The sequence below is a fragment of the Phoca vitulina genome, unplaced genomic scaffold (assembly GCF_004348235.1).
Source record: "Phoca vitulina isolate PV1807 unplaced genomic scaffold, GSC_HSeal_1.0 scaffold22, whole genome shotgun sequence".
Lineage (NCBI taxonomy): Eukaryota > Metazoa > Chordata > Mammalia > Carnivora > Phocidae > Phoca > Phoca vitulina.
Genome location: NW_022589725.1, coordinates 10,446,972 through 10,464,245, shown reverse-complemented (window position 1 = coordinate 10,464,245; position 17,274 = coordinate 10,446,972). Strand labels below are relative to the sequence as shown.

The window sequence follows — 17,274 nt, the reverse complement described above, 5'->3', positions numbered from 1 at the left end:
TGGGAGATTGTGAAACTGACGTGTGTGTGTGCATCCTACCCACTTTCCCCCAGAACAATGCTAGGGAAGGAGGGTTGCAGGCAGAGGCCCCCAAACAACACATTCAAGAATAGCCAGAGGCAGCTGCCCTTTAATTGGGGGTGGTGGTGGCGGCACAGCAAACAGAGCAGTCAGTCAGGAGCCCTTAAGGCCTGACAGACAGCACAACATGGCAGATTTTTGCAGTAACTGTAGATTCAGGAGATGGGCACAGGTGAAACGCTGGGCATCCAGCCACTCAGTCCCGGTGAGCTCTCTGCCAACTCCCTGCCAGCATCCAAAACAGACTGGGTGGGGCATGGAGGGAGCCAAAGTCCAGAGCCAGGAGCCCACAGAACAGCATGGAAGGTGACTCAGGTGAGGCTAGGGAGAGAAGAAGGAACACTGTCAGTAGGGTGCTTCTCAGAGCACACCTCACCCTTTATTCTTAAGATGTCTGCCTCCACCCTTACCCCTTTGTTCCAGCTCAGCCCTGAAGAGCCACACTCAGAGCCCCCCACCCCCAGATTACACTGCTTCCTTGAGTCACAATCCAGTCTAGAACTCTCAGTGCTTAAAAACTAAAAGTAACTCCTTCCCCACTCAACTCAAATTTATTCAAACTTATCCATCATAAACCAGAACCTCAGAAGTCAAGTCCAACAAACATCAGAGAAGGGAGTAAGGGGATTCGAAAGAGAAGGGACATGCCCAGACCACAAATCCCCCAGTGGCAGGAATAGGGCCAGAACATTCTTCCTGGAGGTAATAATTATGTGTACAATTGTAAAACTAGAAAACATATTTCTAATCACCTACCTGACCCCATCATCATGAGCTCTCATGGGCACCTCGAATCAATGGGTTCAAAACCAAAGGAGCCAATGAGTTTTGGCTCTTCCTTTCTAATACCCACTTCTTTCCCTTATCTAACTGCATGAGCTAGGACCACCAGAAGCTGACCCGTGCTGGGGACTGTGGGCAATTCTGCCTGACTTTAAGAGCAGTTTCTAAAGTTTCACCATTAAATACATTTGCTATAGTTTTTTAGTAGGTACCAATTATCAGGTTGCAGAAATTTCTTTCTGTTCTTAGGCTGCTAAGAGGTTTTAAATTTTGTTCTTTAATTAAATGATTGTGTACATACTGTCTTCTTTGTAAGAGTCTATGTTCCACAAGGGCAGGGAGGGTGTATTTTACTCATCACCATCATGACTGGCATAGTAGATGTTCAAAAAAAGTTACTGAACAAATGACAAAACCACTGGTACCACTTTCCCATTCAGACCCTTTCAACTGCTCTCCCAATGCTGATTCCCCATCAGAATCACCCAGAGAAACTTATTAAAATAAACCACACATGGTTGGGTCTCACTCCAAACCGAGGCAATCAGTAAGTGAGGGGTGATGCCAGGAATCTACATTAACAAGCAGCTCAACAGAGACTAAAGGTCAAAATCACAGGCCTACAGTCAAAAACTTCTTGATGTGGGCATTCAGGGTCTTTGACACTCCGGCAATGCAACCTTTCCCCTTCACACTCGCCTTACTTTCCCATCTCGGGGTCTGTCTGAAGTGCTCCACCCCCCCCCCCCCCCCTCCATCTCTGCATATTCAAATACCTACTCATTCCCCCGGGGTCCAGACTAAATGATGTGTCCTCCACAAAACCTTCCTGGATACCAGAGTGTCTCACTGGAGCTTCCCGAGACACTTAGGGAACAGGGCTCAATGCACATCAGGTGAACGAATGAATGAAGAAGGGAGAATGAAGGGTAATTTTGCCTGTTGTAAGCAGGGGCTCTGTTATTGAGTGCTTGCTCTGCTATGGGGTTCCTATCCTCATAAAGGCTCCTATGATACTTGGGGGGTGGCATGCCTTGAGAAGAACCCTCCATGGGAAGGGTGAATATCCACACCTGCTGCTCTTCCAGAGCCTCACACCCCAGACTCTCCAGGGTTAGGGCCCAAGAACCCACTTTTCTCTTAAACCCATAAAAATCCAGATGACTGTGATTCTGATGCAACCCCACCCCCAACAAGCCCCTTAGGGTCTCCTCAGTTCCTAAGAGCAGCTTCCCCTCCTTCGCTCTGTAAACAGCTTTTTATCTCAGGCCCTCGGCTGCTGGCTGGGGACATGGACACACAAGCAGCCACAGACAACAGAACAACATGGTGAGAAAATAAGATGGCCCAGAGGGAAGCTTTGCTGAGCTGAGCCTTCAGAGACGGCGATAAGCAGATATTCAGGCAATGCTTGCTGGCTGTGCCCTGTGACCCCTCAGCAGCGCTGAAGGTGGGCCCTCCCACACGAGGAGAACCTACCGGTATGAACGCAGTGTGGCTCCCATTCTAGGTGGCTTCTCCTTCCCCTACCCTCCAAAGGCAGAAGAGAGGCCCACACACCTGTCTATGAGGGAATCCCGCATGCTGGTAGCAATGGTGCTCGGCTGGGCTTCGTTCAGCTTGAAGACACTCTCCACCACTGACAGCTCTGTGCTGGTTGTGTCCAGGCCACAGAAGGCACACCAGTCGTTCACCACCATCCCCGCGGCAATCACCTCGCTGCCTCGGTTCACAGTGCCCGCCTGCCAAGGGATGGCTCAGTGTGGATCATGGCACCAAAAGCCAAAGTCTTGCTGCTCCCCGATGAGGAGGTTCCCCAAACCCTGCTCCCTGCCCTTCAAACCCAACTGCAAACTGTGACGGGTAATAACTCCGATCCCTAACACTGGGCAAAGGATCTGCCTCAGCAGGAGGCGGAGGTCTGAGAAAGGAACGCTTACCACAAGGGGGACCTGAAGAAGAGAGGACAGCTCATCCTGGTCTTCGATTGAAGTCTTGGGATGTACCAGGCCTCCCTGATTGCTGAAGACAGAGTAGCTTCCTACTAGCACCTGGTCAGCCACTGTCTGTCTGAAGACTTCCACCCTGAGCACATCAGCCAGGATTTCTTCTGTTTCCTGTTAGCCAAAGGCACGGTACTCAGCCCAGAACTTGCAGGTCAAGGAACCCAGGGCCCTCCATGCCCAGAACCACCCAGGGCTTGGCTCCCTAGGCCCCTCATTCCTGTGCTACGTAGCTGCATATGGAAGCTTCACACAGAAAAAGGAGGGAGTAGAGCTTGGAGCAGAGTCTAGACCAGCTACGGAGCCCCTAATATCTGTGCATGCCCTGAGCGGACAGACTGGTCTCCACATCACTCTCTTCCCTCTAACCCACACTCAAGAGTTCAACTGTCAATTATCCCTCCTGGCGTTGGTTGCAGAACAGGATGGGTCCATCTCCCTGATTCTGAAGGATTAATACCCTCCTCAGCTTCTTTCTCGCACTGACCACACCATGGAAGGCCTCTATTACCACTATCCAATGAATGCCTGTCACGAGAGAGCCCAAGTATAAAGAGAAACCACAAGAGACACCCCTAAGTCCTGCCTGATAGGCAAGAACAGTGACTAACCACTGACTAGGCTGGTCCTGTGACTCCTGGGCCAAATCGGGCTACTTTACCCTGTCCAGGTCTGGGTGGACCAAAGCCACATAGTCGTTGCACGTGGTGACATTGCCCAGGGCTGAGAGCCGCTCCTCCACCCGCCGGATCTGCACTGAGTCTGGGAGGCAGTTGCGAATGTGCTGCAGTTCCTGGTCCGTGGTGTTGTTGGGCACCAGGAGACCGTGTCTGTTCCCTAGAGAGACCCAAATTAGGAGGTGGGGCAAGATGCCTGCGAAGCTCAGGGGGCTGAAGACACAATCCAGCCCGGTTAGCTTCCCCAGGAAAGGTTTAGGCCCAAACCCAGCCCACCAACCTACTGATCCATGCAACACCCAGGGGGACCAGGAGTCCCACTGGGTAGGCCAGAGATAGCCCAGGAATCTATCCCAACACACCCCGTCCACTCTGCCATCATCAACCCTGGGGGACCAGGACTAGCAAGAGGAACTCTTGGCGTTAGTTGTATATTTTGCTACTTAAAAATTGAGGTAACACTACACACCAGAAGGCTAAAATTTTTAAAAGAATGCCAATACCACGTGTCAGCAAAGATATATGGAACAACCAATAGGAGTGTAAATTGGTCAACCACTTCAGGTAATTATCTGGCATCACCTGCTACATATATTCACATACCCTGTGACCCAAGCATTCTTCTCCTAGGTATTATATATCCAAAAGAAACATGTCCATGTGTTCACTGAAAGAGCAACACTATTCATAATAGAACTAACCAGGGACGCCTGGGTGGCTCAGTTGGTTAAGCAACTGCCTTCGGCTCAGCTCATGATCCCAGGACCCTGGGATCCAGCCCCACATCTGGCTCCTTGCTCGGCAGGGAGCCTGCTTCTCCCTCTCCCTCTACTTGCTACTCCTCCTGCTTGTGCTGCTCTCTCTCTCTCTCTGTGTCAAATAAATAAATAAAAATTCTTAAAAAAACAAAACAAAACAAAAAAGAACTAACCAAAAACTACCCAAATGCCTACTGTCAACACAATGGTTGAATATACTGTGGTATATACTTACACCAAATGCGATAAGAATGAACAAACTACAATTATATTGTGACAACAATAACTAAATCTCCGCCTACCGCTGCAAGAACACAATTCTGAACTTCTGAACTCTGAGTTACACACATTATTAAAAAAACACCCAGCATCAAGTCCAAAGGTCATGAGTAGGGATGAGAGTGTTTGGCCTGAATAAGAAAATCCTCAGAGGCCAAGGTCATCAGGCTTATGACAAAAAAATAAAAGAACAAACTCCTATATGGCTCCAATGAACAGAACTAGCAAGAAGGGGTGATAGTAAAGAAATAAGGGGTGACAGTGAGACAGATCCAGCTCCAAGAAAAGACCAATGGCCAGACTCAACAGTGATGGGAAGTAGGGGCGTAGGATGCGGATGCCACTCAGAGACATGGTAAAGGGGATTTACGATTTAAATGGACAACTGAACAGGATGACCCAGAATCTTAGCTTGTCATTTTGTAGTGGCAGAACTGGATCCTCAGAAAGAGGAAGCAACATGCCCAGAGTCAGTAGCAAGGGAGAGATGACATTTCAGTGTTCCCTCACACTAGGTGTGGAACCTGGTGAGACACTTGGGTTCTCTGGATCTTAGCTTCATCATTAGTCAGATTAGGCAATAATGCCTACCCGCCAGTATCTGGGTGAAGAAGGAAAGAAATCAAGTGTAAGAGTGAAAGCACTAAATGTTATTTGTTATTCTATGATCCCGAAGCCTTCGCCAGTGTCAGATCTGCTGACACTTTAACTGGGTCTGGCCCAGGCCTGAGAGATTCTCTAGTCTCTGGAGATAGTGGATGAAAGCCTGGAAATCCCAGGGTCAGTCGGGGTTCCCTCCAAGGCTACAATTAAAGGCTCTGGGCGGCTCCACTCCCTCACTCCGCGTCTTCCACCCGGCTTACCCACACACATGCGCCCGATGATGCGGCAGCCGGCGATGGACGCGTGCACCACAGGGATGGTATCGGCGAGCTCACCCTCGAACACACTGTAGGAACACGGATTCAGTGGTTACGGGGCTGAGGGGCGTGAGCCCTCACTCTGCCAGAGCCCCCGACTCCCAGTACCCTCCCCGCCATCCAGCCACCCCACTGCCCGCGGGCCCCGGGGCTCCCGCCGCACCTGTAGAAGTTCTCCGACCCTCCGATGGCCACTAGGCAGTAGGTGTTGGTGAGTTTGGCAAAGCAGCCGATCTCACAGTTGTTCTCGAAAGACGCTCGGACCGCCATGAGGCCTAAGGGCTGCGGGACCGAGAGTTCAGGGCCCGAGGATCCTCTACCGGCCCTGGGTCCGGGTTCGCCGGCCTCGGCCCCTCCGGCCCCGCTGCGACCACGCCCCTCTCGGTCCCTCAAATCTCGGGTCCCGCCCACTGGGCCTCTCTAGACTCTCTAGCCCCGAATCCTCCGGCTTCTACCACTAACAATGAGGGGAGTCCGGACCTGTCCCTTCTGGTATCCCTCCACACAGGTTCACCAAGCGACCGCAACCTTCGCACGCGGCGAAGGCTTCTACTCGGCCCTAAGTAGGTTTCCGTTTCCGCCTGTGCCCAGGGAGACTTCCGGGAGCGCTCGGCGCACCCCGCCACGCAGGCGGCCACCGTAGCTCCACCCCCTGGCGGACTCCGTGGTTGCAAGTGGTCCGGTCCGGATCCCACCTGGCCCCGCCCCAAGCATGCTCTCATTCATCCATCCATCCATCCATCCATCCATCCATTCATTCATTCAGGAGCTTTTTAGGAGATACAATTGACCGAGACCTGTGGCTGGTTGGATGCGAGGCATAAGAGAGGAGGAGCCAGGGATGTCTCGCAGAGACACGAAGAATTGATGATGGAGGTATTTACTGAAGTAAAGCCTAAGGAGGAAGAGCAGGAGTGAGGAAGGTGACAGGCCGAGCGTGAGGTGCGAGACAGACGTCCAGGCCAGATCTGGAGCCCAAGGGAGAGTGAAGGACTGAGATTTGGGGCTGAAGCCTGGGGTGGATGAGGTCACCCATGGAGGCGTCCAGTGGGGAGAAATGAGACCAGGACAAAGGCTGGAGAAGGAGGCGTGGCCAGAGAAGTAGAAGAAACCAGGCTGAAGAAGGTATTGGAGAGAGGGGAGGGTGGATAAAACTGCGTCTTAGGGAGGGTCCAGATGGGCAACGGTGTGGGTCCTGACTGGCTGCCACTGTGTGCCCCTTGCATGTGCTTGATCACTCAGTCAGCAGCCACTTCCTGCCCCCGAGATAAATGGTGGCAATCAAGGGACCTGATCTCATGGATGAGAGGAACTTGATCTACATTTTGTAGAATCCACAAAAGCCCCAGGGCCTCTAAGAATGTCACAATGAGGGTAAAGGGGGCCTGGAGCCCCTGTCCTACCCCCCCCCCCAGCCCGCCCCCAGCCCTTCTGCAGCCATCCACTCTCCCTCAGGGAGCCCTCCATAATTGGGCTGAATGGTGCCCTTTCCCAGCCCTCAACATGCAGTCCCATAACTCCGCCTTTCTCAGAATACACCAGGCTGCTGCTGGGTCATAGCATGTCTGCCTTTATTGATTTGTATCGTGACAACTGTCCCAGGCAGGTGGTGAGGTCCGGAAAAGGACGTAGAACCTGTCAAAGCCTGTGCTTCCAGGGACACTCAGCAAAATGATGTGTGTGCGTGCGTGCGTGCGTCAGAGTCTGAGTATCCATGCCCTCTACATCCTCCCCAGCTCATCTCAGACGCACTCCTCCAGTCCTCTCCCTGGCCTCTCTTCATCTGCTTCCTTCTACCAGAAATTCCTCTTTCCTCCATCTGTCCAATCCTCCCCATCCTTCAACGCCTGGCTCGAAGGCTGCCTCCTTTGAAACTGCTCATCACTCCACCATCACCACCACTCTCTGCCCTTCCTTCTCCACCATCCTGTCACTAATTAGCCTTTAGTTAGATATAGTTCTGTCTTGCCCCCCAATGGTTTATGCATTTATTCCTTGTCTCCCAGGGCCTGAGTCTGATTCACTTGTCAGCCCTATGGTATGCTCAGTACAGGGCCAGGTACACAGCTTAGGTCAAAGAAGATACTGGTTGGTGTGTGCATGGCTCTGTGTGTGTGTGTATGTGTGTGTGTGTGGTTATGTGCATATTTATCATCTGTGGATCCTGAGGGGTCTACAGTGTGCACTGAATGCATATATTTTGTGTAGCCATTCATTTAGCCATATAACATTTATTGAGTACCTATAACTAGAATTCTGGGTGTTTGGGTTTATCACATGGACCTTTGTGTACTTACTGTGTGTCTATGGGTGTGCAGTTTGTGGATGTGAACCCTGTTGGTGTATTGTGTAGGCATTTGGGGCATCTCTGTGATGTGCATATTTTGTGTGCATGGGGACATGTGAACTGTTGATAATAGTGTACCCTGTGCAAAAACACAATCTTAAGAGTCAGAGACATGGGTTTGGGCCCTAGCTCTGCCATTGACTTGGATCTGATTCCAAGCAAGCCATCAAACTCTGGGCCTCAGCTTCCACATTTATAAAATAGGGAAGATAGTATCTATGATCTTAGAAATGTATACCTACTAGAGGTCTATCTTGTAGGATATTGTGAGGATGAAGGATGGTAATTAACCAGTGTGAAGTTCACAGCACAGTGGCAAATGGCAGGTACTGTGGGTTCCATTTCTGTGTGTGTGTGTGTGTGTGTGTGTGTGCATAAACAATCCTGAGCCCAGCGAGTGTCTAACCTGGGCTTCTGGACACCCTCTGCTCCCCATGCAGCCCCTGCTGGAGCACCCCAGAGTCTGGAACCTAGGTAAATCTAGAGTCTAAGTAGATGGAAGAGGGACACGTCCCTGCTGGGAGCAGGACTAGGACTCAAAGCGGCTTTGGAGCAGCTTGAACTTGGACTTGTTGTACTTAGTGATGAGGTCCAGTTTGCTGTGGCCCAGGGTCAGCCGCTTCTCATCCCCAAACAGGCCATTGTTACTGCCATTGAGATGTCCCCCTGTGGGGCCCCCAGGGAGGCCAGGCTCAGGTCCTTGCCTGGCACCCTGCGATTGATGATACTTGGTGATGAGGTCCAGCTTGCTGTGGCCCAGGGTCAGCCGCTTCTCATCCCCAGAGCCCATTCCAGCCTTTCGAGCAGGGCTTGGTTTGGGGAGACCATTGGGCCCAGGCCCCTCACCCCGGAATGGGCCAAACTTTGTGATGAGGTCCAGCTGGCTGTGGCCCAGGGTCCGTCGTCGCTCATCTTGACGCTGCTTGCCAGCCCTGGCTGAGGAGCTGGCTTCAGGGGGCACTCTGGAGCCCCCAGCCTTGGGGTATTGTACCAGGAGGTCCAGTTGGCTGTGGTTTGAGGGCAGCCTCTTGTCCTCTGGGGTTCGATTGCCAGGTCTGGGGGAACCTGACTCAGGGGTACCCCCAGCACCCGGGGTCTGGGGCAGGAGATCCAACTGGTTGTATCTCTGGTTTGGGGACAACTTCCTGTCCTCTGGAGCCTGCTCTCCAGGCCAGAGGGAGCCCGAGTTGGGGTTAACCCCAGAATCAGGGCCTCCAGCTTCTCTGGCTCTGGGGAAGGGGACAAGGAGATCCAACTGGCTATGGCTCTGACTCAGAGACACCTTCTTCTCCTCCACTGTCTCCAGGGCTGTGCCAGGTACCCAGCGACTTCGTTGGGGGCTACACTCCTGGCTTCCCAGGAGCCCATTCTCTGGGAGCCGGGACAGGGCTACAGCATTGGCAGAGGGGAGGAGGGGGCGTTGGCGAGCAAGCAGAGGCGACCCCACTGCTAGGGTCAGGGGGCTGGCACCATTGTGATTGAGGGCAGGAGAGGACTGGGACCATGGGGACGCGCCCAGCTTGCCTAGATTGGACCTGTAGGGCCCTAGCAGGGAGCCATGGTTCGGGTCTGACAGCTGGCGCTGCGGGGAGGGCTGGCCACTGGCCTCGCGGCGGGCAGGGCCGAGGGATGAGGACCCCATACGCATGTCACTGCAGCCACCACCTCCCGGCGGAGCGAGGTAAGAGGAGTGGCCCATGAGAGGTGAGCGTTTGATGCTGCTGAAGCTGGTGCTGGAGGGTGAGGAGGATGTGGGGCTTGGCACATGGGGCCTGAAGCCCAGGGCTGCTGGGGGGGGCACACAGTGCCCTGGGAGATACGGGATCCTCGCCGCCGCAGAAGCCCTCCACAGGCCGAGACTCCGCATACAGACAGCGAAACTCCCGGTCAAAGTCTTCCACGACGCGGCCTCTCAGCTGCAGCACCATGCTAGTGTGGGCCTGGCTGCAAAGCCAGGTGAAGCTGGGGGCAGAAGGTCAGGGTCAGAAGGCAAAGTGCAGGAGCCTGGGGCTAGGCAGAGGTCACAACCAGGGGGGCATATCAAGACAACTCCACCACCTTGAGGACCCAAATGAGGGGGGAGGGGTGCAGAGCTCTGACTTCAGAGTCTGCGCTAATCCAAGCTCAGCTTAGAGGACTTGGGCCCATGGTTTCCCATCTCAGGGCCTCAACCCGCCCATCTGTAAAATGGACTGGGGGCAAGATTCCCTGAAGTCTCCAGTTCTGAGGGGCAACAGTCATTTTCTATGCCAAAGGCATCCAAGCAATCCTTCCACAGAATGAGCTCCTCCAGGGCCCAGCCTGGGGCTGTCTTGCTCCCCACACCATCCCCGGCGCCCTGCACAGTGCCTGGCACGTGGTAGCTGCTCAGTCCACGCTGGAGGGGCCGGATGGAGGGAGGCCAGTTCAAGCTGCCAGAGCCCCAGTGCCCTCACCAGCCGGTGGCACAGCCCCCGCCCCTTTCTGCCCTGTCGCACACGCTCACCTGTAGCTGCCTGCCACCACCTGTTCGCAGTCGATGACAACAAACTTCTCCAGGGCCTGCCCCGTGAAGCGACGGCCTGCCTTGCTGCAGTACGTGTCCCCACACGTGCTCCGCACACGCATATTCTGGACCAAGGACGGAGGGGGGTTGGGTGGTGACCCCGAGAGAATGGGGCTCAAGCCCTATCCAAATCCCATGCAGTCTCCAACCTCAAACACCTAAGGGAACTCAGTCGCCCACTCCCCTGGACCCCCAATGCTTACTGACCACCCCACTGGCTCTTCTGCCCTCCCCAGCTCCCTACTCCACCCCCTGGTTACTGCCCCTGTCCCCCACTGACCGGCAGGTGCCCCCCATTGAGGTCCATCTTGTAGCACATCTCCAGGAAGTGCCTGAGGTGCTCCTGAGCCAGAAGCAGGTAGACGGGGACACCACGCCGGCTCGAGGCCTCCATGAGGTCACACAGAAGCTCCATGTCAGTGAATACATCCATCACCACAGCCACCACCTGGGGGATGTAGGGGAATCTCAGCCCTGCCCAGAACATTGCCCAGCCCAGGGCTAGGAGCGGGGGTCCCAGGAAAAGAGAACTGGGCTTAATATCGGGAGGCCGGAGCCTGGGAGAACATCTGGACTGGAAGGGCTTTTAGCAACAACCTAGCTCAGGGGTTCTTAACTTAGACACAGGGAGGTTCCTCTGTCTTGAATGCCCAGAATATGTTTGAAAGTTTCTGTGTGCATATTTTTGAGGATAGAGTGTTTATCTGTCATGAGCTTCTCAAAGATATCTGTGGGGAGACTGAAGCCCAGAGTAGGGGAGTCAGAAGCAGAACCCAGACCCCGATTCCCAGTGCAGGCCCTCACTCTCCCACTAGCTCCAGGCCTAGCTCTGTTGGAGTTTCCCTCCTCAAGAATTAGAGCTGCAAGCCATGGTTATTGGGATCCTCAAGCCCTTTGCCAGACCTGCCTCAGTTTCCCTGTGAAGCTGCAGAGGTCTGGCGTGGTATCCTTTACCCACAGACTCCCTCAATTCCCTCACGCTAGGGGGGACCAAGTTTTCTGCTCAGTTTTGGGGCTGGGGCGTGTGGTCTCCTCCTACAATGGACTGCCTCAGAGAAGCCCTGAAAAACCCCTTGCACCATCAAGCCCCCAGCTGCCCCTTCTTCCCATTGTGTATATGTGCTGGGAGACCAGGTCTTGTCGTCCAGGCTGAGAGGCAAGAGGTGCAAGGCAAAGCGCCCCAGTGCTGGAACCAGACAGAATGGGGTTCGAATCTTCACTCTGCTACTTCCTAGTGATGCAGCCTTGGGCGAGTTGCTTTACCTCTGCGGGCCTCAATCTCCTCATCTGTTAAATGGGGACAATGATAGCTATATGTCATAGTTCTGGGGGTTAGATGTGAAAATACTCCACACACGACAGGCGCTCAATAAATGTTCCCTTCCTCCTGCCTGCTCAGCAAACAAGGACGTGGCCCACAGGAAAAGGAAGCACTTCCCAAGGTCACTCTGAGAGTCAGTGGCAGCCCAGAGTAGAAGCATGGCTCCTGGCCCAGAGGGTGGGGGTGGGGGGGTCTAGATGGGGGTAAGGAGGCAAAGTGCTGGGGGATGCCTCTTTGGCACAGGCCTGGCCAGAGGTGGGGGGAAGGTCAGGCAGGGAAGATCAAAGGGGCAGGAGTGACGACAGCAAAGCCACCTCACTAATAACCCCATTCCCAGTGCCAATCAGGCCTGGCCCTCCCCTGCCTGGGGCACGGACAGGTTTGCTAGGGAGGCTCTGGAGGTATCCGTGAGATCCCAGCATGCTGGCTCCTGATCTCTGCAGCGGGCACCCTCTGGGCCACTCCCCCAGACAAAGACAGAGTCTAACTCACCTCAAATCCTTCCTGGGGTCATCTGATCCATTCCCCTGCCTCCTGAGTCAGAGATCAGAGCTCAGGAGTGAAGCTCTGTTAGGCTGTGGCTGGAGACTTCCCAGGTACCGACCACCTTTCTGCTTCTCTTTCTCCCGAGCCCCTGCTCCCCATCCCTGAGCCCAGAAGCCTCCATTCCTCTTTCCTTTTGGTACAAAACTGAAAGCGCAGCCCTCCAGTGCCATACTGAGGCCCAGGTCCCAGCGCCCCTTCCCTGCTTCAGGCCCAGCTGGGGACGCAGTGGGTGAAGGGTGAGATGCAGCTGGGGATTGCACCAGGAGGCAGGGCCGAGCCTGGGCCCAGGGCCTGAGTCAGGACCCCTCTCTCTCCCCCTGAACTCTATTTCACCAACTGACTGGACCTCCCTGAGCAAGTTCCAGCCCCTCTCTGGCCTCAGTTTCCTCCTCTGTAGGTCAAGGCAGTGACTCAAATGTTCACCAAGGTTGGAATTCTTAGTTTGGGATCATAAACCTTTTTGAGAATCTGATGAAAGCCATGGAGCCTCTCCCAAGAAGGATGCCGAGGATCCCTCCCTGCAATATGCACAATTTTGTATGCATTTCCAGAATGTTTGTGGACTAATGTTCTTGAGTGCCAAGGGGTTACCACGGTAAATAAAACACACGCAGAGGTTCTAGTCCCAATGCTGCCCCTAAGCTGCTGTATGGTCTTGGGTTGGTCCCTTTCCCTCCCTGGGTCTCAGTTTCCACATCTGTGAAATGAATGTCTGAAGAGATAAGGCCCTTACCGTGCGGGCCTGGCTGAAGAGAAAACGCAGAAGGTCCTTGATGTTCTTGGCCTTGTCCCGCTGGAAGTGGACCACAGCCTGGGTGGGGCTGAAGCCCGTGGCCTGTGGAACCTCAGGCCAGCCCAAGTCCAGGTCCGGGGGGTCTATGTCGGAGGCCAAGGGGAAGTAAGTGCCCGAGGTGACTTCAGAGAGCAGGCTGAGGCGATCAGGCCCTGAGGCTTCTGGGCCCTGGGCCTCGCTGAGCTCAGGGCCCCCATGCACATGGCTGGTCATGTAGTCCATGTCCAGAGCGCTCAGGAAGGGCAGCTCCCGCTCCTCGGAGATGACCCGCAGGTAGGCAGCTTCGCCCCGCTCCAGGAGGGCGTCGGCTGCCAGCCGGGCAGCCTCACTGTGCTGGAGCACCAGCGGTGAGGCCTCCCGCCACCACGGCCGCTTCAGCTCCTCCACCCGGCCCCGCAGGGCTCCCGCCATGCCCTGGGCTCCCAAGTCCCCAGGCCCTAGGCTTCCGAACATGCCTGCCCACCTGGCTGCCCTCAGCCTCCAGCGGGCTCCATGGCCTGCACCCTGGGGCTGCACCCTTGCTCTCAACCAAGAGAACCACCGCCTGCCCGCCCGCCCTGTGTGTGCCAGGGCCCCCGACCTGTTGCCACCCTAAGTCAGAGCCAGGCTCCGCCCCATTGCCCCCGGCCTCTAGAACTTGTCAGGTCAGCCTCACCTGTCTGCCTGCTGTTGAGACTCGCTCGCCCAGGGAAATGGCGGTGCCAGGCCCTTAGCACACACTCCTGCCCACCCCCACCCTGGCCCCACCCCAGCAGCATCTGCCCCATCCCCACCAGGCTCCTAGCAAGTTTCCTCCAAACCCTGACCTTCCAGAGCCCCCAGGGAGGTTAGATTATGGTCCAGAGGGACTCAGCCGTGCTCAGGGACACACACGCACACACGCACACACATGCACATACACACCAGGGTGGATAAATGACTCAAGACATGGAGATAAAGGCGTGAACACACAAGCAGACAGGCTGACACACGGACACAGAGTATAGGCTGACATAAGCAGACCACACATTTTGATCAAACTCCTGTAAACAGGCCCAAATGCTAATTCAGAGAGTAGCCATAACCCCACAGCATGGTGGATAACCCAAGCCTTGACACACCTGCACACAGGCCCTAAGTAAGAACAGAACAGAATGTCACCCAGAACTGTCAACGTCAACACCTGTCCGTCCCCCATCCGGGCCTCTCTGCTCCCATAATGGCTCTGCCACTCTCCACCTCCATAACTGTGACACTCGCAGTCCCCTGTCCAACCCCCACTCTGGTTCTGAGCCCATCCTCCAAGGATCTAGAGTAGCGACTTTCACCCTAGGCCCTGGGAATAGCTGGGAAATGTTAAAGGGCAGATCCCCAGGCTCCACCCATCTGAGATTCAAATCCAGAAAGTCTGAGTAAGTTTCTGGAGCTTGCTTTTTATACGCATCCCGGCGCCCCTGGGGCAGTGAGCCCAGGCCCACACCTGAGAAATGCTGTTTCCAGATGGCTATGTTTCCAACACCCTCCACTCCAGGGATGCTCTTGACCTGGTGTGGGCCACACCACAGCCTTCCTCCCCAACTCAGAGGAGGAAGAAAGTTTTCAGAGGATGGAGGGCACCTTCAAGGTCAGGAGGCAAACAGAGCAGGCAGGTTTCTGTTCTCTGCCCCCAACAAAGGCCAGAATCCCAGAGTCCTCAGTAGCCTGAGTAAGAGGCTTTGCTCTGGAGAAGAGGGGTCAGCAGATGGCAGTTAGTTAGGGAGACAGGCCAGGCAGACGTGGTCAGCACAGTGCACAGTACCAGCTTGAGGTGTCCCCCTTCTAAGGAGGAACGAACTCTGATGAGGATGGCCTGGAGAGCAGGAGACCGAACACCGTGTCTCACAACCTTGTATAATACTGATTGCACTTGCTTTATCTGGTCTGTGATCATGTTCAGACCAGACACAGGTCCTATGTCCACAGAGCTTCACACAGGGCCTAACACATTCATGGCAGGGGGCAGAGGGATTCAGGGGTTCCCGTGTCGAGCTGGGCCCTGGGACCAAAGAGGAATGGGGCTGGAGCTTTGTCTTTGAGGAACCTAGAAGGGAGGAGCCCAGAGGTCAGGGTAAGGCCAGGAGGTGAAATGCTGGGCCATTCCATCACATTCTGGGGGCAGGGGCAGCAACTGGAGCACCAGGTGCTCTAAGGAGGCCCTTCCCTAGGGGAAGGGAGGCTGCGTGAGGGGCAGGAGGTTGAGTAAGTGAGCCAGACCGTGGGAGGGTAATGAGCTGTGGGGGTATCCAAGGAGGCAGGGCCTTCATTAGGGCCTTATCTCCAGATTTGTTTAGGGGGAGAACCAGGGCCTTATCTGGGTTGGAGAAGTGCTCCTGGGAGGGGAGGCAGCCCATTTCTGTGTTGCTGAGTTCCTGTGTTTATCCCTCAGTGTTTACACCATCTATCTGATGATACATATTTTTGGCTATCTTTTTAAAAATTATTTTTAATTGTGGCAAGATACATATAACATAAAGTTTACCATCTTAACTATTTTTAAGTATACAGTTCAGTAGCATTCAGTACATTCATATTGTTGTGCAACCATCACCACCATCCATCTCCAGAACTTTTTCATCTTCCCCAGTCGAAACTCTGTACCCTTAATTAAACACCAACTCCCCATTCCTTCCTCTCCCCCAGCCTCTGGTAACCACCACTCTACTTTCTGACTCTATAAATAGGACTACTCTAAGCATCTCATCTAAGTGGAATCAAACAGTATTCGTCTTTTTGTGACCGGCATATTTCACTTAGCATAATGTCCTCCAGGTTCACCCATGTTGGAGCAGAAGTCAGAATTCCCTTCTTTTTTAAGGCTGGATAATATTCCATTGTGTGTATATACCACACTGTTTATCCATTCCCCCACTGATGGACACTTGGGTTGTTTCCACCTTTTGGCTATTGTGAATAATGCTGCTTAAACGTGGGTGTACAAATTTGGCTCTAGATTTTTGTATACTTCCTTCCATGCCCACATTTGTATTCGATTCTCTCTCTCTCTCTTTTTTTAAGATTTTATTTATTTGAGAGAGAGCACGAGTGAGGGGAAGGGACAGAGAGAGAGAGGGACAAGCAGACTCCCCACTGAGCAGGGAGCCTGACATGGGACATGGGCTCGATCCCAGGACCCTGAGATCACGACCTGAGCCGAAGGCAGACGCTTAACTGACTGAGCCACCCAGGCACCCCCCCCCTTTTTTTTTTAAGTAAGCTCTACACCCAGTGTGGGACTTGAACTCACAACCCTGAGGTCAGGAGTCACATGTTCTACCGACTGAGCCAGCCAGGCACCCCTAGATTCTATTTTTGTAAGTAACAAAAAAAACAAACAAACAAGAAAACACTGAATATTGATAATTTCATATGGCTCAACTCATCTACACATGCCCATGAATAACCGTACCTGTGCATGTATGTACGTGTACATACCATCTGTGATGTTTGTAATGTCTGCTTGGCTGTCTTTATATGGTCATACATCAGTGTGTGTTTACCTGTGTACGCATGTGTGCCTGTATCCTTGTGTGCATGTCTGGGTGCAGATCTGTTTGTGTGCATGAGTGTCTGGGCAGCAGTGGGGGTCTTTGACCCTGACTCTGGAGTGCGGTACTGGGCGTGTGCACAGGGAGCTCAACCGAGAGAGGCAGGGATGGGCAGATTGAATTGAAGTGAAAAGGGCCCCAGGGTGTCCCTGACATCCTGATCATGGAAGCGTGCAAATCAAATCAAATTCCCCAGATGGCAAGACTGGCCGTCCTTCCTCTGGGCTGAATGGGTAAAGGGCAATGGGAGGGGAGACAGGTGCATCCTGGCCTTGGGGCTGGGCCTCGGGGTGGAGACCCAGCACGATAGGAGCCTACAGACAGCAAAGCCCAGCCCCTGGAGGCAGTGTGTTGGCACAGGCCCCTTAATAACTGTCATTAAAAGGACAAAAAAATATTGTCATGTCCAGGAGATGCCTGGCATCATTCTGCCATCCTGGGGGCCATTTAGCCCTGTCTGTTGTCTCTTGTAAGCCATGTGGCACCTGGACAGGTGATTGTCCTGTGGGGCTGGTAGGAGCAGAGGGTGGGCTGTAAGCGCCTCAGTTGCAGGCTGTTCCAATGTCGACACTGCTGGGTCGGGGGGCTCATATTCCTGGGACGAGCAGCCAGGGATAGTAGGAGAGCCAGGGTGCGCCCAGATCCCTTGAATCCAGAT

The 17,274-nt window shown here is 54.0% G+C and overlaps 2 protein-coding genes across 2 annotated transcripts; both read right to left on the bottom strand.

The window, feature by feature from the left end:
• Positions 1–102: 102 nt before the first annotated feature.
• Positions 103–6,083, bottom strand: EIF6 (eukaryotic translation initiation factor 6). The gene is made up of 7 exons (XM_032419906.1): positions 5,982–6,083; positions 5,665–5,783; positions 5,445–5,530; positions 3,529–3,704; positions 2,805–2,981; positions 2,425–2,606; positions 103–402 (listed from the first exon to the last, which is right to left on the bottom strand). The coding sequence occupies exons 2-7, from the start codon at positions 5,769–5,771 to the stop codon at positions 393–395; spliced, it is 738 nt and encodes a 245-aa protein (XP_032275797.1). The 5' UTR covers positions 5,772–5,783; positions 5,982–6,083; the 3' UTR covers positions 103–392.
• A 1,947-nt stretch (positions 6,084–8,030) lies between these two features.
• FAM83C (family with sequence similarity 83 member C) lies at positions 8,031–13,506 on the bottom strand. The gene is given in 5 exon segments (XM_032419219.1): positions 8,031–9,649; positions 9,651–9,810; positions 10,334–10,458; positions 10,674–10,841; positions 12,994–13,506. Coding segments are annotated over 5 exon segments (2,238 nt in total). The 3' UTR covers positions 8,031–8,377.
• Positions 13,507–17,274: the final 3,768 nt, after the last annotated feature.

Coding starts and splice junctions, on each gene's coding strand:
- EIF6 (XM_032419906.1), bottom strand. CDS start 5,771: ATGGCGGTCCGAGCGTCTTTCGAGAACAACTGTGAGATCGGCTGCTTT. Junction 5,531..5,664: donor GGGTCGGAGAACTTCTACAG/GTGCGGCGGGAG, acceptor GTGTTCCTACAG/TGTGTTCGAGGGTGAGCTCG. Junction 2,607..2,804: donor TTCTTCAGGTCCCCCTTGTG/GTAAGCGTTCCT, acceptor ATCCCTTGGCAG/GCGGGCACTGTGAACCGAGG.